The sequence below is a fragment of the Lagopus leucura genome, unplaced genomic scaffold, assembly GCF_019238085.1.
Source record: "Lagopus leucura isolate 7727_CA_CO unplaced genomic scaffold, USGS_WTPT01 Super-Scaffold_100002, whole genome shotgun sequence".
Classification (NCBI taxonomy): Eukaryota; Metazoa; Chordata; class Aves; order Galliformes; family Phasianidae; genus Lagopus; species Lagopus leucura.
The window spans coordinates 37,490,688-37,516,247 of record NW_024962263.1 but is presented as its reverse complement, the minus strand read 5'-3'; the positions used below and the strand labels follow the sequence as shown (position 1 = coordinate 37,516,247).

Below are 25,560 nucleotides of genomic sequence, written 5' to 3'. Positions count from 1 at the left end.
AGTACTCCTAAAACATAGATGGGACAACTACAATGATGTGCAGGAAATAGCATTTTTTTCATCTACACTGACCTAAAAAACAAGTGAATAAATTTTGCTCAAGCATTTAAGTAAAATGTCTGAATTGAGTTTAAAATTAGAAATATTCTCCTGAATATTTGAAAACTATTCTTACTGTATTCAATATCTGAGGATGGTAGCTGTCATGCTTCCTCTTCACTAGAGGAATTCACTATCAGATTGCATTGCAGAAGTTATTGGTATACAATTTTTGGTATATTTTGTTTGTTTTGTTCTTTCCCTGAATCGAATGTAGCAGTGAAATTGACCTTCCTAGGAGACTGAAGCCTGTTACTAACACACTGTAGATAATTTTGTAAGTATTAGAATCATTTTGAACTTTGAAAGATTTCTTTTATCTTCTGTGGCTCTAGTTATAATGAACTCGCTATATTTTCAAAAAAAATATGGTTTAGCATGTATAGCAAAAAGGGTTGGGGAGTAAAGTTTGCAAACATTGAAGAGTCTAGTGACATTGAAAGGTTGGGAACAAATCTTTGGAATTCCTGGCACATGGATTCATGCTCCTTCTTGTAAAAGAGAAAAATAAGAATCGTGGAATCATAGAGATGCTCAGGTTCGAAAAGACCTTAAAGATCATTGAAACATGACTAGGAAAACAGATGTGAAGTGGTATTCCATAATGATGTCATTGCAAATTACTATCAGCATGAAGAAACAAATTCTTACACCTTGTTTTGTTCAGTTTGGCCCCACTGTGGATGACAAATTTTGCAAATCATGAAAGCAAAGGGAAAATCTAAAAGCTGAAATCTTTACTGAATAAGGATGGCTTTTTTGTTTGTTTTTGTTTTGTTTTGTTTCTGTTTTGTTTTTTGTTTTTTTCTCTAAATACCAGAATGAGTATTTAAGGTAAAATAAGAATTTCTTTTAACTTCAGAACCTATTTTGCAGCCTTGCTTTTGGACTTGACATGAAGAAAAAGGACACAGAATGGAAAGAAAATTTCACACTGAAGTGCATCTGGAGAAATTTTCCCCCAAGTCTGAAAAGTTATTACAAGAAAACAACAACAACAAACCAGAAAGTAACCAAATACCACAAAGACAATTACATTATTATTTTTTCCTTCTAAATTTCTATTTTTATTGTCAGGCAAATGTATTGTCAGCAAATGAAATTGTGTAAAAAACAAGTCACAGGACTGTGACCACTGCACTACAGTTTCCAGGCAAAGATTTCTACCATACTCAGAATTAAGTAATTGACACAGCTGATACATTCATAGCTAGCATTTGACACCGCATCTTTTCAAATTTCCCATAGCTCAATCTCATCACAAAGCATAAGTGTGTGAACTACTGAGATACTACTGCTACATTACTGAAAATTCTACAGTACCAGCAAAATTATTTTACCAGAAGACCCCACTAATGCTTGCTACTAATGGAGCAATAGAGGAAAACAATGGAGGGATGGGAGATGTGTCAGCAAACCCAAAGCTCTTGTGAAGAACAGACAAAGGAAAGGCAAAATTTGAGGACAGTTCTTTTATGAGAATATGTTATTTTGATCCTAGAAAAAGTGGGAGAAGGTTAGCACTGAAATCATACCAATTAACCAAATAAGTTTTAATACATTTTCTTTCATTTAATTGTTCATTTGGGAGGGCTGGGTGTTGGAAAGAAAGGATGCCTCCTTCTCTAATTTCAGTCTGTCAACAAAAGTTCTCAAAAACAAAAGCTGTATTGAATAACAAAAGCACAGGCTTGAAATTAGAGAATTTCCCATGGGGTTAAATGCTGCAATATATAAGAGAAAAATTTGAGATATGCTGTAGAAAAACAGCTGTGAAAGCCAATAAATTGGCATTAGACATTCATTGAGCTTTTCTACTCTGGCCTTTTGTCCTGATGCTGAACCAGTAATATATATAGAATAGTAATACCAGATCTATTATAATTGCCCTTTTGTTTTGTTTTGTTTTCTTGAGCACTCAGGTTGATTTCCTCCAATTTAGTTGTTTCATTACCTCCACAGTTCTCATTGCCTCAAAACTGAGGAAATCTGACTGCATGCAGAACTGATCTCAGTCAAGACAATATCAGGACTGGAGGGCCAAGGGGTGTTGGGCAGGTGACTCTGCAATCATTGCTGTGATAGCAGAACTAAGAAAAGTGCATCTTATGCAGGGAGACGGATTTGCTAAGAGGGCTGTAGCCAGGGAGATTTGAGAAATACACAGTGCAGGAAATCAAGAAGAGAGAGAGTGAAAGCAGATCATTTATAAAAGAGCCTGACTGAGCAATCTAGTCCGATTACCTGCAATGTACTACTGTTGTCACTAAGGTTCCAGGGGAGAGCACGTTCATTTGTCAGTTCCACCGGACCATATCTCAAGGAAAATGGACATTGTATCACATGCACCTCTTGGCTGTTGGCTAGCAGCCTGCTTTCCAACACATCTCAACTGCATGGATAAATATTCGGGACTATGCAGGCAGATCTCCATCATCCTTTTTCTAACCTTTTGTCAAAGCACCTGTGTGCAGGCTGTAGTTAACTCGCTTTGGTTCTTCCCCAGCAGATTGCTCTCAATTACAGATATTTGCGTTTGAAGTAAGAGAGAGTGCTCCTGTTATTGGAGCTCCAAGGGGTATGGGCCCCAGAGCGGGTCAGAGCACTGCCAGTTGGGCGCAAGGTGGAGCGCGGCAGGGTGGCATAGGCAGAGGGAGAGGTAGAGCGGGGCAGGGTATTGTAGGCTGAGCGGGACAAAGTGTTGAAGGATCGAGACAGGGAGCTATAGGGAGGGCCTGAGAGCGTGTTGTAGGAGCCACGGGAGAAGGGGATGTAGCTTGAGCACCCCGTGAGGTTCCATGTTGAGCGGGAAGTTGGAGGCCACATGGACAGGGAGCCTGAGCGGGTGGTGGTGGTAGTGGTGGTGTTACACGAAGGTCCCCACTGAGCGCCACAGACAGAGCGAGACCCCGGGGTGCTAACGACCCGGGAGATGGAATGAGAGGAAGGGTTGCAGAGGGAGCGGGCAGTGGCAGCTGCCAGAGGCTGAGGAGTTGGGGGGGATGTGTAGCAAGTGGCCGATGAGTCTTCGGGGCAAGGGGTTGGTGAGCTCACAGAGCGGACTCCTGTAGCTCCTACTGAGATGGAGGCAGGGGAGCACAGTGAGTGGGCTGCCGGGGGTCCCACAGGACGGGAGGCTGGGGAGCACAGTGAGTGGGCTGCTGGGGGTCCCACAGGGCGGGGGGCTGGGGAGCCTGCCACGTGTAGCCCCACAGGAGTAGAGCTACGTGCAGCACGGGGCAGTGGAGAAGCCGCAGGGCAAGGGGCTGGGGAGCACACAGCATGGGCTACTGGGGTGTTCAGGGGCTGGGGTGGTAGGGTGGCTATAGAGCCACAGAGAGGCTGGGCAATGGGAGAGGGTGCAGAGCCACAAACAACATGAGAGAGGGAGGCCGCAGGCACTGTAATGGCTGCTGGCGGTGGCATGGAACTGCCGACAGCATGGGCGACTGGAGAGCACACAGGGTGTGATGGCAGATGGGTGGGAATTCCCTGGGTTGCTGTGGTAGGACTGGAGCCAGCCATGAAGTGGGTCAACAGGGCACTCACCGCATTGTTTGCTGGGACAGAGACAGAATAAGGCATGGGCCCCCCTCCGCCTCCAGGTTGCTGTGTAGGAGCAGACCCCGTCTCAAACACGACATGAGGCATAGGGGGGCCTGCAGGGTTGGATGTTGTGACAGGCATGGAGCTGTACACTGTTGGAGGCATCTGGGTACATGTAGCAGGAGGCACAGTCTCACATATAACACGGAAGCCAGGATCACACCCAGGGTCAAACATAGCATTGAAGTTTGGGTTGAAGCCTGGATTGCCGATGGAGTTGCATAAGGGATGGCCTGCAGGAAGGTACACAAAGTCGAACACAGGTGGTCCCCCAGGATTGCAGTTTGGGTTGCACACAGGGATACATATGTATTCACATGTGGAGTTGAGCCCAGGCTCCCCTGCAGGGGCCACCCCAGAGCTATTAACAGGCAGGGACCCGTTCTCACAGACCGGCAGTGACCCATTCTGGTTCACAGGCAGGGAGCTGTTCTGCCCCACGTGGTTACACACTTCAGCCTTGGCACATCCTTTGCAGTAGGCAAACTTGTGGCACCCAAGGTTGGCTAGGAGCCGGTGGCTGCCCAACCTGTATGGTGTGAACTCCACGATGGTCCGTGCCTGCTGATTGGAAGCCAGCGTTCCCAAACTGCACCAACAGGAGGGAAAGAATTAGGATCCTAAAAAGCTCAGAGACCTGAAGCACTTGAAGATAACCTCACATTATTAGCTCTGATTTGCTATGACCAGTTTGCTCTTCTTGCCTTGCTCCCCAAAAATCTTTCTGAGTAGAGCAGTAACCATTTCCTTCTGTCTCAAAAAGGGATTGGTTACTTCTACCCCATGGAAAACTCCCATAGTCAGTTCTGGAGCTGTAAACCCATTCATGATACTCTCTGTGAATATGTAAGATTCTTTAATTCTTCAAAAACATAGCATCCTTCTACCTCAAAGATGTATTTGCTTCTTCCCTTTTCCAGTCATCTAAGTTGGATCAGGGAGTTCTGTGGCATTGAGTTCATTATCATTCAGCGAGAAGAATTTCTAATTGCTTCCCCTTGAAACTAGTCATACTTCTGTCAGTTGTCCTTGTCATGAAGAAGAGCAATGCATATTAATGAACAGCTCCTCTTCCTTAGGACGTTAGAGCATACTGGAAATTTGCACTTTCCTGTGATTAACATGTTGTGAGCTTAGAATGCACACTGCTGTTTTTCACTGTCTTTTTCTAATTGTTTACGCATATGATATGAGTTCATGAATATTTAGAGGAGTTCTTTGTAAACTCAGTGCTATTATAAGGGCTGGGGTACATAGCTAAAATCGCTTATGAAGAAAACAGTGCATTCCCCTTCAGATAGAAATTTTTAACTTGCACAGATTAAATTGTAGTGAAAATGAAGCAGCATTATATATTACTAATTCTAAATACTCCAATCATTTCAGGAGGAGTGAGTTTTCTAATGGAATTTCAAAGTAGTAAGGAGCATATAGTCCTGTTCAGGTCCTACACACAAGAAATGTAAGAATTATCATCTTCCTCAAAAATCTGCTGACCTAATAGACCTCAGTGAACTCTTAATATTACCCCATTTAAATAATTTATGATCTTACTCAATGGTCATTGGCTCTTTGAATAAACCACAGCCTTCTAAAGTCATTATGCAGTTCTTCATATCTTCCTGGAGAGGATTGCAGAAGGAGATCTCTGCTGTACATGGTACTTTCAGCCTAGGCTGACTCAATAGCTAGTTAAAAGAAAAAAATATATATAAATATAGATATATAGGCATATACATCCTAAAAAAATTAGCATGAAGTTAAATAAATGAGATCAAAAGCAGAGATTATTCCCCCTTCTTTCTCTAGGCTTCACTCTAAGTAAATATAAAATCACAATGATCCTGCTAAAAAAACAAAAGAACCAAGACATTTCTCTGCATTATACCTAGGAAGCAGACAATAAAAAATCCCTAAATGTTCCTTAGGTCACAAAGCTCACAATTAAAGCTCTTTACCTTAACAATAACAGGTGGCCTGTTGATCACGATATCTCTGCTCACCATCAGAACTTCTCCACACTCTGGATCTGAGACAGCAACCACTTTCATAATGTTGTGATCATTGAGATAAGGTCCATATTGACTATATGATACACACAGTGGAATTTTTTTCACTACAGAAAAAGATGATCATTATTATTATTAATTTGTCTAATATTTGTACTTTCCTTACTCATGAAGTTTAAGTAGCAGTGACAATAGTTTAATTAAAAACTGAGTTGTTGCAGCATTTTTGAAATAAGACATAAATTTTCCTGGCTTAGGAAATCTTTTTTGGTGCTTTCATCATATAGCTGCACTCTTTTTAATTATTATAACTATATTTTAATTATTATAACTATAACTATACTAGTGCAGTTACAAAGAAATGTTTATTTATTTTAATTTTGGAACTTTAATTCCAGTGTAATTCTTAAAGCAGTAATTGCAATATAGGCGAATTAGAGGTTGATAAAGGAGAATATAAATATCAGGAACAAAACTTCTTATAGTGATAAGTGATAAGTGACTTAAGTAGAGGGGTCTTTCTTCGCTGTGAAAAACAAGACATAACTGTTGAAACAACTGCTTATGCTGTAACATGACTTTGCACTCCCCAGCATCCAATGTGTCTGGAAATAATCAATTCAGTGCTCAAATTACATGTTTTACTCTGGCTAATATATTCTGGCCAAAGGAAATCTATAAATCATAGAATGCCTTAGGTTAGAATGGACCTCAAACATTGTCAAGATCCAAGTCCCTGTTTATGATAAACCTATTATAAACACAACCAATTCATTTGTGTGTTGAATATATCATATAGATTTGAACTTAAAATGATCATCAGTATCTTTAAACCTAGAGAAATTAGGCAAGGACTACAATTAGCCTGTTACTCTGTATGTAGCATAGCAGTGATTCATAATTGATTGCTCTAAGACAATTTGCCTGTCAGTATTTAATAGCATATTAATTTCATTTCTTACCAGCACTTAGAAGTCTCCACTAACCCTCAAAAGAAGCTATCTGTCTCCAGAAAAGAAGAGAGGACAGAAGAACAGTAGACAAATCCACCTTCTTACCTTCCCTTGGACCTAATGCAACGGTCACACTATCTTTCCAAAATTGATCCATTGGGCAACCATTGTATGTTATTATCTGTGCACACAAATTAAACTTCAGGTTTTTGGGTTCACTACGCAAATTTTCAAGCAACCAGAGCAGTTGGACATCTTCACCATACATTGGGCAGTTAGCCATCTTTAGCCTTGTGTTAATACCACTATCACTCAAAAATGGGTTTTTCAGAGATGATAACTCTCTGTCTATATGACAGTTGGAAGCATTGCAGTACCCTGGGTGAATTCTTCTGTAAGCTCGATAATAGGCTTCTTTGCTTTTCACAGAACCTGTTGAAGGAGATATATGATAATGAGTCCACTGGAAGTCATATCTGCCTAAATAATAAACATAATGAAATTTATTCCTCTTCTTTCCTGAAACATAATGTAGTAGTCTGGCACAGAAAAAAATGCAACAGAAAATGAAACCACAAACTACTGTAGTCTGAGTTCACAGAAGAATTGAAGGCCTCTAAAAGTAATGCCTCCTGTTTCATGATGTTAGCCCACAGTGTCAGAGGCAGATGTGGTATGGCAGTAGAGGTTGAACCTTACCATCAATATCCTGTTATATTTTGTTGCCATGGGACAAATGGCAGCTGAAGGGCAATCCAAAAAAATGGCGTCTGACATGGAAGTGCGTATGAAGCAAAGCAAGTTAATCTTGATTTTAAAAGAATCTAAGTCTTTTAGATTATCTAAAATCCACTAATATTCAAAACTAGAATACAGGTGAGACCAAAGCATGTGCACAAGAGCAACGGGATTAAATGGAAATAACTGCTATTTGTTTGGTTTTATTCATCTAAATATGCTTAGATATTGTATGAAGAGAAAGACATCTTCCACTTTCTCAATATGTTAATAAATAAATAATTTTTTTAGATAGTTCTAGTAATTACAAATTATATTGATAGTTTTGATTAGCATTATAAATATCCTCTAATCCCATCAATGACAATTCATCATACCTAGCTCATACTTGTAATTCCCAGTGATGTCTTCAAATTGCTCACTGCCAACACTCTTGGTAATTAGTTGTTGTCCACATGGCCAAGTGTCACAGAAAACTTTTGTTTTTTTGGCATTGTTTTGAGAAAGCCATCCAGCATAGTTTGAGTTCAGCCGAGAGAACATGTAATGACCATCGTAGTCCAAGTCCAGGTCTCCTTCTCTGATGCTTCGAACCCAAGTAGGACCACTGCAAGCTGAGCCTAAGCCAGCAAATAATAATATTATAGCAGGATGTAACTTGAGTTGTACAGAAACTCAGAAACATAAGCTGATGAAAAGCTAACAATTATAGCAAACTTTCAGTTACCTCTGCCTGTTTCCAAAGGTGTTGGATCCAGACACTGCCAATCACCACAACATTGATTTAGATCTCTACGAGCCATCCAAGATTCATTCCAGCAGTGGTACCGCCTGTAGAATGTAGGAATATAGGATTAAAATCATCTCATTGTTATTTTCCGTGCTTTGCTATGGAGGAAGACCATATCAGAGAGAATTTTCTAAGCAAATTAATAGTTCTGCCTTAGCACTGGTAATGACATCAGGGGACAGGAGTTATTTGCTTTTCTTTATATACCTAAGAATGAAAATTTGTACCAAGAACCTGCAGATCTGCTTGAAAAACAAGCTTTTTATAGCCCTTTTTTTTTCTTTTTTCTTTTTAGAATGTATCAGCACAGTTCTTTTGTTTAAATAGTCTATTTTCCTATTGTTTTCTACCTGATTCTTTAGAGAAAAAGCACACACTGTCCTAGGCTTTTTAATAGATTAACAAAGAACAAATCCTTAAGATTTAACTGCTATAATGGGATCCTCACTGCTTTGGCATTTCGGTTTGATCTTATCTTTTTCACATGGGAAAGGTCAAAAAAAGAAAAACACATTGAAAGTTCTTATGGATGAAACTTAGATACAAGCAAAATTCAAGTACAGTTAAAACTATGAACTTGCAGGCCAAGGGTGAAAAGAAATACCGTTGAGCTGAATTGTAATGTTGTAGTTACATGAACATGAATCAAAACATTAACAAGAATGAAGCAATCCACACTAAGAAACCTCAGAAAGACAACTTAAATCTCAACTAAGTGATTGTTACTAATGATAACGATTTCCATTTCATGATCTACTTTGTATTTTTACTGCTAAGAGAGATGGCTTCTTGTTTCAACTGAAAGTATAAGCAGGTAGCATCAATTCTCAAAAGTGTGCCTCTTCAGTAATTGTATGCTTTTGAAATGCATTGATAGGAAATGATCAGCTATGCTACATCAAAGAAATAGATACTCCAAACTGCTAGATTTACACTAGTCTTTCTATCACTTAGTTTTTGACAAAACCAAAGGAGCTTATTATTTATTTCTTACTTACCATAGCTTGTCCTTGCCACAGAGGTTTTTTCCTGTACAGTCAAAAATCTCATTGATACCAAGAGGATTCTCATTAGAGCATGGAAAACAGAAGTTCGTGACAACACGGCTTGGAATTCCCAAACACCTCATCACTATAAGGAAAAAAGTCTTCATAAGTCATTATAAATAGTAATGTCCTTTACTTATTTTATAAATGACTCTCCCATATTCTACTTTGCCATCATATGTTGCAATGTATATGTACACAGTGTATATGAGGTAATATTTGATGTAGTGATTCTGTTTTCAAAACTTCTTGTTAGTGTCTGAAAAGTAATTTTAAAAAACCCTACCAGGAAGGAATGGCTTGTTACTCTTGCAGATTTAAAAAACAAACAAAGAAACAAACAAACAATAGCTGCTGTAAATTCAGAAATATTTTGAGATCCTGCATTAATAAAACACCAATAAAAATGTCCATGCCTATGACAAACAGAGTGTGGTGTTTATAGATTTGCTTGTAGAGCATCAACCTAATTTTCTTCATTGCAGAAACATGTTCAATAAGCAAATACTGTAATGTTTTAATTTTTTTTCCCATCTTTATCATACAGCTTACTGTTGCCTCCTCACTTGTAGCGTAAAAAGACTGTAGATTACTGCTTTTATGTTTTGTAGAAGACAGTGCTAGAGATCTTGTTCATAATCTGTGTTTTTAGTCATCCCTCAAGCCTCTTCTAAGGATAAATTTTTGCTTCCATGAAGCTGCATTTGCTCCGTGTTTTAATAAAAGATGCAGTAGTGAGAGTTACTTTCCATAAGGATCCAAGAAAAGACAGTATCATTTTTTTTGATCTTCACAGCTTATAGGAAAGCAGCAGGTTTATAATAAACACTATGAAGGCAGACATTCCATATCAAAGGAAGATAAAATACTCAATTTCATTTCTAGTAAAACATTTATGAGTAATATGCTTGCAGTAGTTTTGGGATCAGCGTTTTCTGATCCAGTTTTCTTTCTCCCGTTTTGGATAGATAGGTAAAAGCAGGCTGAAATATACCTGTGCACATTACTGAAGCTAGAGACCCACAGTACCCATATCTGACAGGTCTGCATCTACCGTTGTACCACTGCTGAAGGATAGGGACGCTTCCATTCCAGGAAAATGGTTTCGTTCCCTTCAGGTAATCATTGTTTTCTGGAATCTTCATGATACTGTTAGTGGTATGGCTGCTTATCTAAAAAGAGAAAAAGAAAGGCAATCTTTTCAAGTACTGGGCCATCTCTTTGCTCTCTAAGCATCTCACAGAAATATTGAAGATCAATGTTACAAGTTAATTTTTCCTGTGCATCTAAGCACAAAAAAAGGATTTTCTTTGCTGTGCTAAATTATAGTGCAATTTATCTTTCTATTAAAAAAAAATGCAGTGCGATCACATCTATTAAGAGATCTTGCACCGTTAGATCTTACCATGTGGTTTACCACCATGCTGACGTGCACAGGGTCATTGCGCCAACAATGGTCTCGATCAGAACCATGATGATAACTTGCACCCATGTCTAAAATCTTTAAGCAGATGTCCAGAATCCCATCTTCAAACTGCCGAAAGAGAAGTTAAGATAGACATGATACTCTAACATTGAAAAGGTATACTTCTGGTCAGTACTGCAGTTTTTGTCTTCTCCTCTCCAGTATCATCTTCTAAAATCAAATCTTTGAAGGAATTTCAAATATGAAATATATATATTTCAAATATATCTCTTTTAAAATCATATTAGGGTTTGCTTATTTTTAATTAATGGAATCATTTTTCATTCACATGCACAATTTTCTGCTTCTCTTTTTTCAAGGCATCCTTGCAGTTGTTTTGCCTACAGCAACAATTTGCACACAATCAGCATATATATCTGAAAAAATATAGATAATATTTCATTTGTACATATGTGGATGGCTGCTTCTGAACAAATCTTAAAAATGTACCTGTCCAAAGTGCCATGGTCTAGAGGTAATATGTTTATGAACTCCTTCATACAGTATGCCATGTTCGTTGAGAATATATTCTTCTCTTTGGGCCTGATTGTCCAGGTATACAGGGTCATCTGGAAAAAATGCAAGATCTATCAGATTATAGGTTCTTTTTTAACTCTTCTATATCTATTTCACTGGAAGTTCTTTCTTTTCCTATTTGTTGTAAACGTATATTTTTAATCCTGTTAAATCCATTTTTATTTACTACTTTATTTTCCCTTTATTAGGTCTCACTTTTCTGTGATACACGCAAATCACAGACTTGTAAATTTTCTTCATACTAAGCAGTTCTAGGAGTAAAGCATTGTGCAGCTAGAGTTGGGTGTGTAATTCTGATCAAATCAATGGACAATATAAATATTTGCCATGTAATTATTTTGGCAAGGTTCTACAAATTCCACAGTTTGTTGCCACTCAGACTGGACTTACAGAATTTCATTCATATCTGTATGGTATTATTGTGTGGTGATATCTCAGATTTCAGAGAATCATGGAGTAGCTGAGATTGCAAGGGATCTCTGGAAATTATCCGACCAACTCTCTGCTTAACAAGGGACAGGTAGAGCTGGTTACCTAAAACCATGTCCAGATGGCTTTTAAATATCTCTGTCTCCACGGAGGGAGACTTTACAACCTCTCTGGGCAACCTACTTCAGTCACCTGCACAGTAAAAGGTGTTTCCTGGTGGAATTTGTTTTGTTTCAGTTTGTACACATTGCCTCTTTTCCTGCCAAGCTATTGCAAAAGTGGAGAAAAAAAAATTATACTACATCATCTCTGCTGTAGCCAAATCAAAACACTGGCTTAAGACAACTTCGAACATTCAATTCAGGAGGAAAAAAAAACAAGCACACAAAAGTAAATTGCTCTCTGTTTCATATGCTTTCTGTGATTCTATCCTTTATTCACCACTTAAGTAATTCATATTTTCAGCAGTTTTACTCAGCACTAGCATTTCTCTTAAAACTACCTCAATATCACAGGATTTCTCACCTGCACACCATGGGTTAAAAAGGACATAAAAATCTCCAAGACAACGCTGGTATGTATGACCACAAGAAGTGATCTGCATGTTGAGAATGTAACGGCCAAGGCAGGCATTGGAGGGAGGAAACACACTGATGTTGATGCATTTTGGCTGATGAGTTTTGTAGGAAGCACTCCAGCAGGTTTGATCTAAACATCTACCCATTGGGAAGGTGCATTTCGTCTCATTTGACTCGCAAGGCCTGAGGCCTATTCAGGAAAATAAAAACATCTTCAATCAGGGTAAACAAAGCACATGCAAAAGATAAGTAATTTGTTTAGCAATCATTTGCAATGCAAAACTCCCAAACATGGATTTCTTTTTCACTTGTCACTTTCTTACAGAGTGAGAAAACTTTACACAGTAGAAGCACCGCCAGAGCTAGAGGACTGTCTGCTGTTCACATAGATAGTGAATGAGCAGATAGTATTTATCACTGAAGACTATGGTAAATATAACATAGCAGAAAATGGCTGAGAAAACCTATAGAGATTTTGGAAGTGACTACCTGTCTCCACGGTGAAAGTAGCCTGATCCACGGAATCATCCCATTCCCGATTATGGAAACTTGCATAGAAGTTGAAGGCTTGCCCTCTCCTTATTATCTGTCTGTCAGTTCCGAAGAAATGGGTGTTATGAATTTGGCAGTTGGAAGGACAGTTCAGGTCAACATCTCCAAGTTCAATGACTGCAAGATGGAGGAAGAAACATAAAGGAAAAAAATGACAAATGAGATGCTCTGATGATGACCTCATCACAGGATGAGGTCAAGATTGTGTGAAACAGGAGATAAAGAGATAAAGATGAAAGAGATAATAGCTTTGATAAAAACAAACAAACAAACAAACAAAAACAGTAAAGAGTTTGTTCAAATTTCAGCAACGCTGCAAAACTATATAATGAGATACACATTCATAAAAGTGTCCTTAGAAGTTCACTGCTTCCTTTGCTTGCAGGTAGAAACTTGTATAACGCTTTGATTTATAAAGCTGTGCTACAAGTTTCACTTCTTTTCTATAGCACCTCTGCGCTTTATAAATAACTAATGTCAAAGGTTGTTTTTTGTATCTCTACTCAAAAGATTGGTTTTGTATCGTAATAGTCTCACTAACTGACAATATCCCACCTTCTAAAATAGAATTTATATTATATTTCAACCACAGCTAAACAGCAAACTTTTTTTACATGCCATCAATTGAGAGTTGGCATTTATACAAGTAATAAAATAATAAACGGAATAAATGAAAATCAGAAATACATGTATTTGAAAGATTAAATGGTACTCCAAATCAATTATGAAAAAATATGAATAAATATCACCCCCCAAGTTTCAAGTAATATTGAATGGGCATGCATATGTACATGTTTCTATCTATATTTCTCTGAATCATAAAAAGTTTGGATGCACTCATTTTATTACCCAAATCAAGACATCTTTGAGGAAATGAATGGAGAAGGAGATATTCACAAATTATGGTTTTTAAAAATTACTGACAGCCTATTTCAAATGCTAAGATTGTCTTGACAAAAATCTTGTATCACCCATCTCAGGCATCCTGTCCAGATATCAGTCATTTCCTAGGGGTAATTATGATCTGGTGCCAGAAGGATGGGTGGCAACATTCGTTTTTACTTATTTACATAGAACATGTGATTTTCAAAAATGTTTCAGGCTAATTGGAGACTAGGGGAGCCAAAAATTCTCAGCAGTTTCAAAAATTGAGCTCAATGAACTACAAAGACTTGGATGCTATTTTAATTCTGAAAGGTAAAGTTTGGTCTGCTGAAGTTGCAGAACAAGCAAACTAACTTCTGTAGGTAAATTGGCACTAAGTTGAACAGACTCATTTTTCCCACATGGAATCAAGGATGTATTCACATACAAGAAGACTTAAAGCTAAGTCTGTGGAACATGGGTACTTCTAACACAATCCAGTGGGATTTATCAGCATCATATCCTGAAGTAAATCATAATTGAAATGAATTGGAGAAGGAAGGTCTGGGGGAGAAAAAATTGATTTTTTTCCTTAAAACAAAATCATTAGATATTTCATTCACCATTGATTTTGATACTGAATTGGTCACTTAGCTTTTCAGCAAAAATCAACAAAGAAAGCAACATAGGCATTGCCAAAGTGAAAGAATGCACACTATTCAAACCATATGAAAAAACAACAACAAAAAAAACACCCGCTCCAAAAAGCCCCAAACAACAACAAAAAAACACCCACAGGGAAATGCATTGCTTCACTGTGGTGCATGAGTGCATCATACCTGCTGAACAAGAAAGAGTAACAGAATCACTGAAAATCTTGTATCTTAATGAGAGCTGTCTCATTAGCAAAGTGTTCTGGTTGAACAGAAAAGATTAGAAGTGCTTACAGCACACATGACGAATTCCTGTGGTCATGAATGCTGACTGAAAGAACCTAATAGATCCTCACCTATCCTCTGGAGGGTTTTATAGAACAAGACAACTACATTTCATTGACTCATGAATCCAGCTAAACTGGAACATCAGGGAGCTGGGATATTACATGTTCCCAAAGATGTTGTCTAAAGTCAGCCCACAGGTTACTTATCAGAGTTAATTATCACAAATGGATCACAAAGAAGCCTTCTTTAGCAAAGTCAGCTCAGAGAAAATACTGAAGGCTAATCAATTTCATATCTCAGTTAGGTTTTTGTTCTGTGATAGAAACCCTTAATACCAGTCACCCAGTTCTCTCTATCAATTCACATTTGGCATTAATTCCAGAAACTGTACTTCAGATAAACTTGTGAAATAGTTGATCCTAGCACCAGAGTAGTGGAAAGTAGAACTTTGTGTTTTATGCTGGAAGTAAAATATACTATTTTTCATTCTCACAGAAGGCTGTTTCACTAGTTTTTCTCCATAATTTTTTCCTTTTTTTTTTTTTTCTTAATAGATTTTCTATTTTAGGAAAAAGGGGTGTTTTTTTTTTTTTTTTCTTTTTTTTTTTTTTCTCTTCTTTTCCCAGCAGTTGCTCTTTTTCTAAGTTCTCATATATAAAAAAGTCTAAACCATAGGAGTATTTTCTTGGCTTGGTTCAGTAGCAGTAGTAGGTAACTTTTTATTATATACCCACAGCTGACTAATTATTTCCATTCTCAGTCCTGAGTCAAGTGATAGTAAAGTTTTGAAGCACTCACCTTCCATTTTCCTTCTACATGTACTGGTATCTGAAGCGCAGCAGTGACAGAGGTACCTGCTCCTCAGCAAGAAGCACCGAAAAGTCTGCCTGATCTCCTCTGCGAACCAACCTAATTTCCTCTCAGTAACATTTATATTCACAACTAAAAGGCTGTCACACTTATTGCATCAACAAAATACCAGTTTACAAAGACGCCCCACCCATGTGTCTACTGATGCTCATAAATGATTCATTTTCACTTCCAGCATTATTAGGGAGAGTCCTGTGGCTGAAGGGAAGGAGAGATTTTGTACTTCACCTGTAGCATGGAACTCTCAACATGTCACAGCTCGGAGTGTCTCAAAAATATTTCAAGACCAGGGTGATTCTGAACACATTTCAGCACAAGCTGTAATTTTTAGCCATTCACAATTCCCACAAGTCTCAGCACCCAATGGCCAGACACCTTCAGACACCCATAGGAAAACAGTGAAGAGCACTGGACTCAAGCTGAATTTAAACTCTCTTTATTAAAACTCTAGTGGACATTTTTATTATAATATAAACAAAAATGCCAGCTTCCAGAAAGTCTGGGTACTCTACTCTACCTCTAAGTGGAGATCACAGTATAAAAAACGGTTGCAAACTTTTCAAGCGAACTGTAAAAGAAACAGAGGAGCTGCATTAAACGTTTTTGAAGTGGACATTAAAGTTTAATCTAAAAGCTACAGAATTTATTTATGCTTTGTGCATATTTACTTGAAAGTACACAGTTTCTCAGCTTGTTCCTTTACTCTTTCCTTCCCCAAAAGTTCTGAAAAGCATCTGAAATTTTCCAAGAGCTTCCGTGAACAGAAAACATTTACATATTTTGATACAAAGTAAATTGTTTTATTTACATCCCAGACATATTTAATACAAGAATACAAAACAAGACTGTTCTCTCTGCTTACTCAATGATGAGGGCATCAGCTTGCAAATAGGAGAGATGGATTTAAATTTCCTCTACTAAAACAAGAATGAGCATTTTTAACAATTGTTTCTTATCCTCCTTATGCTTTTCACTCTGAAAATTAAATCCATGAAATACTACTAAAATCCCTCCAGATGAAGTTATGCTAATTTGGATAAAAAAAAAAAAAATAAAGAACAAGAACAATTAATTGATAGGAAAATTACAGAATGACTGAAGTTTGGTGATTTGGATAACTGCCTGGATTCTAGCTGGATTCTAGTCAGTTCCTTAAGAATGAAACAGCCTAACTTATCATGAAACAATTAGTAAGCATAAGTTAAGCTCATGTATAGTGAAATAATTTCATAGAAACTACAGCAAAGAATCTGTGTACCAGCAGTTATTCTGGACAAGAGTTGTTGAAATTATTATGATGGATTCATTAGTAAGTCAATATAATAATCAACGTCCTCATATTTGAAATGTGTAAATGTTTGGCTATCTCACTGGCAGCTATGAAAATATATGAGAATCCTTAATATATATTTCATTAATCAAGAAAAAGTACGTATCTCAAAACTGTTATAACGATACCAAATATCTTTTCCTTAATATTTGTCATTTGACAAAAAAAACAACACTATTCCATAAGAAATTATTTAGCTATATTAGAACATGATATAGATGTAAACACATAATCAATTTTAAATCAACCAGTAAAATAGGAATAGAAGTTTTCCAGTCTTTCAATGAGCATCTACTTTAAAATATATAACTATACTATGGTCTATTTACCAGGAAAACTGATCTTGATGCATCTTTTCAGGTGACAAAATGATAGTCCCAGGCCTATAAGTAGAAAATATCCAAAGCAGGTTACACTTTCCAAAAATATATTAAAATCCCCTCAGATACCTCTCGTAGTTCAATTGCCTGTCTATATTTTTTTTTGGTAAATGAAAGCCTGTGACAAATAAAAGAAAACAAATAAGCTTCACTAAGTTGTTGCACCTGTAGGTTCAAAGAGATTTAATTAAGAGTTTAAAATAATAAAACACTGAATCAGAAGCTGAACTTTCTGTATGGACATGAGTCACTAGCTGTAGTAAGTATGCTTGTTTGGATCCTTGAAACTGCTTTGGTGCCTATCTGTCTCTGAAGAATCGCTGTACAGATACCCAGCCCAATATCAGTCTCCCAGATGCCCAGGCTCTTGCCTACCTGCACTTGCAATGGCATCCAATTTCTACTGCCAGCTCACAGCTAACAAACTGGTTGGTCTTCTCACTCAAGCCTGAGTCCCAAGTGCCTAGAGTAAGAATCTTTAACAAGGTAAAAAATCATAGCATACTAGCCATCTAGGCGCTCTCAGTCTGTTTTTATCCCTCTTGCTTTCCAAGCCTTGCATCAAATGAGTTGGAGCGAGATCATTGAGGCAACAGGGCCACTGACCTAAAGAAAGGGCTGTGGGAGACTGAACACTAACAGGAAATAGTGATATGCATTACAGAAAGGTTTTGCCACCCAGCTTATGGCCTCTCTAAATAGCTGATGTGCCCTAATTGCTGACTTCTCAGGGAGCTTAGTCTCCTTCTGAACAGAAACAGCTTCCCTCCCTGCCCAGCAGCAAGGAGCACCAAGCTAACGCCAACAGTCCATTAGTCCCAGGACAGCATGCTTTTTTTCTTTGCTTCCATGTCTTTCCCTTCATGCAAGCTGTCCTCTCCACATCACCACAGTTTTTTATTATACATCCAACAGCCTCCTAAAATGCACAAAGAAGTCTGCAGGCTCAATGCAGGCCTGGAAATTCTACAGATTAATAGAACATTAATGAGGTTTTAGTCTAAATAGCTTAATTTCAGGAAGTGGCTATTAAATTTCTCTAAACATCTTGGCTCTGTACAAGTATCTATAAATTTATGGTTTTGAGAGGATTTCTTAATACATGGAGTAATTGCTACTTACCATAGAATGGACTGCACTTGTCTTTTGTAATAGTTTCAAAAATATATGACATGCATTGGGGTAGAATGACATGCTGAGCATTGAAAAAGTCAAGTGGTGTGCCTGCTATGGCTCAGGAATCTTCATTGCTTTCAATTGCCAATTATGCCGCTAGGAAAGAGCAAGAATTGACGAAGAGGACATTGCAATCACAAAAGGATCACCTGTGAACAGCACTGATGCATTCTCACAGTATCATTAATATATTTGAACACAAGAGTGAAGTCACAGCAATCAAGTATCTAAGACATCCTTTCAAGAAAAAGGAATACAAAATGATGGCTGAACAGGGGATAAAGGGAAGAATACATGTGAAATGTGATAAATAAAGTGTTTTGGTGAAAGTATTGTCCAGTGGGATACTGACACAACTACAGTGGTTACAAGATGTTTTAGCTACTCAGCCTGAGGACATGTCAGTGCACGGCCCTAAAGTTCCCTCTACTGCACTAGCCTTATAATTGTATTGATTTGATTACCTTATTTATAAGGTGTGCACCTAATTAATAATGGAGTTCACTTTAAACTTAACTTAATGAGCTTACACTTTTTCAGAAAGAAGTGACAGAAGAAAATGTTACCTGCAAAGTAGGAATATTTGAGGAAGTAATTAGCTGGTATCAGTATTTGCTGCCAAGGCTTCAGGAATATTTGAGAAAGGGAATAGGGAGAAAAACAATTGTATGCCATAAGGTAACCCTAAAATAAGCATAAATTTGTTAGGAATCCACATACAGTACATCCGATCTTTAGAAGCTTCATATTGCAAGGGCAGTAATTTTTCAAGAACATGAACTCTTTAACAGCACTTACCCACAAGTTTCTTAAAAGTTATGTGTCACTTTGCAATGGGGATCCCTTTCATTAAGGAACCCGAAAGCACTGGCTGCTACTCTGTTGAGCATGAACAAGTATTACAACACTCTATTTATAGATGAGTTCGGAGTAAGAAATGTTTCAAATGAAGCCCTAGACAAGAATCAAGCGTGTTTTAAGATGCACCCAGCACCTTTGTCTTTCTAAAAGCTGGAGGAAATTAGTAGCATTAAATAATTATAGGTGGTTTCTGAAATAACAAAACCGCCAGTCCTCATATGGAGAAACCAAGAACTTCAAGGCAGCTCCCACCTGAGCTCCCATCTGAGCTAGTTCGCGGGAGTTCCTCATGACGAGAAAGACATCGAGACCCTGAAGCATGTCCAAACAAAGGAATCTAAGCTGTGAAGGGTTTGGGAAACAAGTCTTATGAGGAGTGGCTGAGGAACTGGAATTGATCAGTCTAGAGAAGAGGAGGCACAGGGGAGATGTTATTGTCCTCTACAACCTGAAAGGAGGTTGTGGCGAGGTGGGTGTTGGCCTCTTCCCCCAGGTAAAGGTGATAGAATGAGAGGGAATTGCCTCAAGTTTGTGACAGGGAAGGTTCAGGCTGCGTTTAGGGAAAATTTCAGAAAGAGTGGTGAGGCTCTGGATTAGGCTGCCTGGGGAAGTGGTGGAGTCATTGTCCCTGGAGATGTTCAAGAAATGTGTAGAGGTGGCACTAAGTGACATTATTTAATGGGCAATATTGGTGATAGGTGGACAGCTGGACTAGATGATCATCAGTCTTTTCCAGCCTGTATGATACCATGACCTGCCTTGCATTATGTTGGAGATGTTTGTTCTCTTCCATCTTAGCCTTGTCCTGGGCTTATGTTGATTGTCAGCCAGTTCCTTTTCTTCATTTGCTAGGATGCTTTTGCCCAGTATCCACAATGTTGTTGTGTAACGCATGCATCTACAATATTGAGTACATGCAGAACATAGAAAGGTCAAGCAATTAGAAGGTGCATTTAATAAGGGGAAGAAACAACATCATTTGTGTTTAAGACATCATGTCATCATATTTAAAACAGAACCAAGCTAAAATACCAGTCTGAGTCATACCACAGACCTGATTTCTCTGCTTAACCTTCACTCTGTATTACTTCCACTGTTGTTTTTTGTTTGTTTGTTTCTTTTTTTTTAATTGGTTCTTTTAACACATACTTTAATAACAGTAGCAATGGTGACTGGGTTAACTTCATAGAAAAAAAACTGTGAACATTGCACAAACTGAAACAAACAAGTTTCAACAGAAATAAAAATTTGGTTCATCTATTAAAAAGAATCGTAAGTTAAAACTGGAATTTATAATCCAGTTATTTGTCAGGTTGAGTACACTGAGCACTGTAAGCTCACTTTCAAATGAGTTTTTTCCCAACTGCGTTAAAAACGAAAGTGGAATAAGAGAGTAGTACTGTAAATTCCAACCCCAGCTCACTGCACAGTAACTTTCCCGCACAGAGAAACCTAAAAATCACAGGCTTGTGATTATAACCTACAAGTCTAGTCGCCAAACAATGAAGTTCTGGATCTTTTACCTGGACAAGCGATACTAAGTGGAAAAAGATTCCGTTTGAACAGTGCAAATGCAAAGAATGAAACAGAGAGGGACATTCACTGAATTGGATCATGGGAGGTCTTCTGTTATCCCAGAGAACATAAGTTGGCTCCCATTCTACTTCTTAATTTGTCTTCAAATTTTAATGAATGCTTGCTGTATAAAAAAATGTATTTTGCCCAGTAATGATTTTTCCTAGATTTTCCTTTAAAGTTTCTTTATGTAAGACCTAGAGCTCAGGATCCCAAAGCAGAGAAAGGGAAAAAAAAAAAAAAAAAAAAAAAAAAAAAGAGAGAGAGAAAGAAGGAAATATTTACAATAAAACGATCTTTCGTTTTCACTTGGGGACAGTCTAATCTTAAAAACAGAAATGAGATACAAGATATTCTGGCACTAACAACCTGAGCTCAGTAACTGTCTTACATGGTATTTTCAGGATTTCTAAGATTTCCCATGAATTATTCATTGTAAGGTTTAAAAAATGCAGTTCCTTTCTATTTTATTTTAAGCACCTGAGACTGAAAGAACCTAGAGTTAAAATTAACAGGGAGAAATTCTTAAAATTCTTTGTCCAGTTTCAAATATCTATACACTACATCTTCCACATTTATAAAATATGGTATATATAGAAGATATTCAAAGATATATAGAAGATTTACAAAGGGTAAGGAAGACCCCATGGATAGGAGATGCAAGCCCAAATTATTTTATTTTGTATATATACATATGTATATATATACGTACATTTAAATACAGACACACACTTTCTTCAAAGAGAAATATTACTGTTTTCTTGTAGGCTCCAATGCTATAAAGATATTTCTGGGAGATGGTGGATGCTGTAAAGACACAAATATATTTTAGGTTGTTTGCAGCTAGTGATTTCTCTACTCATTCAGGAGTTAATGGACAGAATGCTCGGGTGGACAAACTAATGAATTTGCTGGACCATCACACAGTGGTGTGGCTCTAATGACATTTGCATGAGCTTTCAGAGCCTTCACAATGGTGGAGGATTAGGAACAGGTTTTAGTGAACTATGGAACTTCCTTTGCAGGAGTAGAGGTACAGAGCAAGGTACAGAATGAAAGGTACTGAAGCAGGACATGGAGCTGGAAGGTGTGGTTGAGGTGGAGGCAGGCAGGGTGTAAGCTGAAGATAACTGCTGCTCTCAGATGCTGGAACTGTCTTTGTGGATTGGTTTTGTACATGTAATAGGCTCCATTCCACTTTTTCTTTCTCATGCAGCACAAATTTTGTTCTTTTTTAATGTATTTTTGCCACTAGCTCATTACCATGTCATAAGGAACTCTGCTCAAACACTAATGGCAGTGTTGGAAAGACGGTCAAAAACAAGCCAGGGCCAGCATACAGACAATTGCTGTCTTTCTACATGAAGCACTACATGTTTCCAGCTCCTGTAAAAAGCACATTGTACATACCTCATATGAGAATTATACAGCAAATAATTCCAACTTGTTTACAAACATATCTGTATAACCACAAGTATAAATGCCAGTACTTTTGTTTGAAGGCTTCCATCTCCATTTACCGGAGATTCCTGAGCCAAAAGGCTTTCTTTCCTTCAATAAACAAACAAACAAACAAAATCTTGATTTTGTTTGAGATGTCTACCTTTTGGCAAGATGACCCTTGATGTTTCATTTAATACCTTAATACAGAGCACCTACCACTATCTGATTTTTAAGACAGTTCCATAGTATTTTATCTTTTCCCCAATCAGTTTTTATATACATTTCAGTTTATACCTATAAAGACTTACCAAGTAAAATCATCTTCAACATATTCTATAAAAGCTCTTTGTGTTACTGTTTTTACAGCATTTCATAAAAAGATATCATAACAAATGGAATTACCTTAGCTCAACTTATAATCAGAAGCAATATACATAGGAAGCCGCAGTAGATGTAGTGCAAGCGTATTGGCAAAGCACTTAAAGTTACCCTTGGTTCAGCATCAATTAATACTATTAAAACATGTAGAAATTTGAAAAGCTGATAGTTGGTCTGGGGGTTTTGTATTTATTTAGCAGGATGCAGTACATAATGTCATTATGTTCACTAGAAGGAATTTTAGACTAAAGTAAGGTGCCTGCTTAATCTAACCATGCTTTCATTTGTCTTGAAAATTGGCATAGGACTGTATCCCTTTCAACCACAAACACCAGTGATTCGGATATGACTGTTTGAGTAGTTTCCCATTGCATTTACCCAACTTTTTCACGAGTAAAAAAAATCGTAATACTGAATTGTTCATTTATGAAATTATTTTCAGCAGAAAGTAAGGAAGATGGTCTGCTTTCCTATATTTTTATAGTTGTTTTAATAAATTTCTAAGTGCACAAGTCTCCCAAATTTCAGATGTTACAGACAGATAAATTCAGCTCAAAGCTTTCATGCAAGCACTTTATCAGAACAGAGAAAAATACTTCAATAACCCAGTAAGAGAAAAAAAAAAAAAACAACAGTGGAATGACAAGTTAATTGCATCATGAAAATAAGCAAGGAGACATCTACACACCCATATTTCAAGCAGTACCTTCCAGTTTTTCTGGTCTAAATAGCACTGTACTTTAAGGACTCACAAAAATGCTTTGGGCTAGTTTTTTACATACAAGTGTGGATTCTCTACTTGTTAAAGTTACAGCAGCTATAGATTTGGTTTGCTGTCTTTTCAGCTAACCAGCTGTCTTCAGTAATATCTTTGTCTAATATTCCTCTTTCAATATATTTTTTTTTTTTTTTTAAACATCAAGTTTCTCAGTTTCTGTAATAGGAAAATAAATATTCATGAGATCCATCACAAATAATTTTGCTCTCCTTAGAAATCAGTAAGAATATCAAGTCTATTCTTCGCTGGTTTCACATTTCATGCGTTAGAGAACGCCATGCTAACATCTTTTACAATAATCCAAAATGAGTCCTTTTTTCATAAGATCACATCCAGCTGAGCTATAATTACAGCGAAATGTGCTGTCATCTTTCCAAAGAATAGTAATTAGGGATATGAGCCTGGAAGTCTTGTATGCTTATGGAAATATTTTTTCCTTTACAGCTAATGATCATCCAAAGAGAAAAATCATTAAAAGGAAAATGGCAAAGGGTGTGGATAGAGACTGTCATCAGCCTTGTGCACCAGTTCCAAACTCAGTCTTCTTCCTTCTTAAGAGAAAACGTGAGGAAGAAAAAGTTAAATATATTCATGCCTCTTTGGGGAAAAAAATGAATTCATCTAATTTATCTTGTATTTTATTATTGGTATTATCTAAGGACAAATCATCCATGTTCCTCTCCATTTTTTGATTGAGAAAAACATCTCTGAATTAGATCTTTTTCACGTGGAGCAAATAAAGTCAAAGACTTCCTTTGTAAAAAGTAGCCATGTATCTGTCATAATAATTTAAATCAACACCTAAGAACCCTGGAATGTAAGTACCTATCTCTGGAACTAAAAATCATAACAAGCTTCCTTTTTCTCTAACCAGGCCATTTTTTTAATACTTGTATTCTAGTGAGAACTAATTGCAAGAAGAATGAGAAAGATCCTCTGGTTTTATCACTATTCCACTGGAAAAGGAGACTACTGCCTAATTAAAATAAGAAAAAATATTTCCTTTTTTTAAAATACTTTGGCCAATTTTTATTTTATTATTATTATTATTATTTAGAATGAATAGAGATGAGAAATCAGTTTAAAGTGATTCCTCTTACAAGCATTGTTGCTTTCAGGAAGAAAAACAAATATAGTTCTGGCTTTGCATTTGTTAACCAATAGAGTGCATGAAGAAAACCACAGGCATTTTAAGACACAAAGCAACACACATTTCCATCAACCTCACCATGATGAAGCAGGTTCTTACATATCCCTGTACTGCTTGCTTTGAAGAAACTCCAAAAGTGAGATGCCTGAAACTCATGAGATAAGAACTCTAAAAACGATAGGACTCCACAGCAATACAATTTAAACAACAGCGCAGTAAAACTTTATAAAAAGATACAACACAAGATTAGAATAATAATGTGTCAAAGCATTACGCAAGATTTGTGAACACCTTACAGCTTGCATTAAGTTCTACAAGCAAGCTAATAACATGGCTCATGGTTTAATCCCATAACAATAAACAGTTATATATTTTTTTAACTGTTTGATGTCTAGCAAAGAAAACTAATTACAAGGGTATTCTACTTTATCTGTGTGCAATAGCAGACACTTTATAAAAGCCTCATGCACAGAAAGAAGAGGTTCAGCCACATCTGAGAGAGGTGCTAAGTCTTTGCTATCTAAAATTCGTCATTTGCCATGGTCAACAGAGCATTCCTGTAGAGCAGGTCCTACATTTATACCAAAATTCCATTTGCCTTTATCAAGACATCAAAGGGCTTCCAATCTCAAAAAACACAGGGGCAGATCTGGATTTGACTGGTTTGAAAACAGAACTGGTTTGTCATTATGACAGTATTTAAAAAATTATAATATACTTTATGGACAAACACATCATATATTATATAATATATGTTATGCTAGGACAAGTACATACTTTACCAGTCTTTTCCAATACTGAATGAATGTTCAATTCCCAGTGCCATTTTCGCACCTCTGTGTATGTAACAAAGCTGCAATAGACTTTCCACACTGAAAAACAGGTTTATTAAATCTTTTAATTTAGTAAATTCAACATATCCCTGAAATACTGCCTATGTACCTTACTAAAATATGTTCTTCACATAATTTTCCTGTACACTTTCAATCCCTAATTAACACTTCAGCAAAAC

At 37.2% G+C, this 25,560-nt stretch overlaps 2 protein-coding genes across 5 annotated transcripts in view; both read right to left on the bottom strand.

Annotated features, from left to right (window-relative positions):
• Positions 1-1,155: 1,155 nt before the first annotated feature.
• LOC122179417 (protein-glutamine gamma-glutamyltransferase 5-like) lies at positions 1,156-18,802 on the bottom strand. Of its 4 annotated transcripts, none has more exons than XM_042870273.1 (15): positions 18,310-18,802; positions 17,137-17,190; positions 15,406-16,045; positions 12,740-12,919; positions 12,198-12,440; positions 11,157-11,275; positions 10,647-10,775; positions 10,236-10,413; positions 9,194-9,326; positions 8,133-8,236; positions 7,783-8,025; positions 6,773-7,099; positions 5,664-5,821; positions 5,260-5,393; positions 1,156-4,294 (listed from the first exon to the last, which is right to left on the bottom strand). In XM_042870273.1, exons 3-15 carry the CDS (start codon positions 15,410-15,412, stop codon positions 2,620-2,622), a joined length of 3,630 nt encoding a protein of 1,209 aa, XP_042726207.1. In that variant the 5' UTR covers positions 15,413-16,045; positions 17,137-17,190; positions 18,310-18,802; the 3' UTR covers positions 1,156-2,619. The 4 variants fall into 4 exon arrangements, with proteins under 4 accessions (XP_042726207.1, XP_042726206.1, XP_042726205.1 ...); XM_042870272.1 differs by lacking the exon at positions 18,310-18,802 and adding an exon at positions 17,563-17,581; XM_042870271.1 differs by lacking the exons at positions 17,137-17,190; positions 18,310-18,802 and having other exon boundaries at positions 15,406-16,113.
• Positions 18,803-21,511: 2,709 nt separating this feature from the next.
• Positions 21,512-25,560, bottom strand: part of TMX3 (thioredoxin related transmembrane protein 3) — a 42,816-nt gene continuing 38,767 nt past the window's right edge. The window contains exon 16 of the mRNA XM_042869356.1: positions 21,512-21,606. Coding sequence (XP_042725290.1) covers positions 21,550-21,606 — 57 coding nt within the window. The 3' untranslated portion in view covers positions 21,512-21,549. The remainder of the gene's footprint in view (positions 21,607-25,560) is intronic.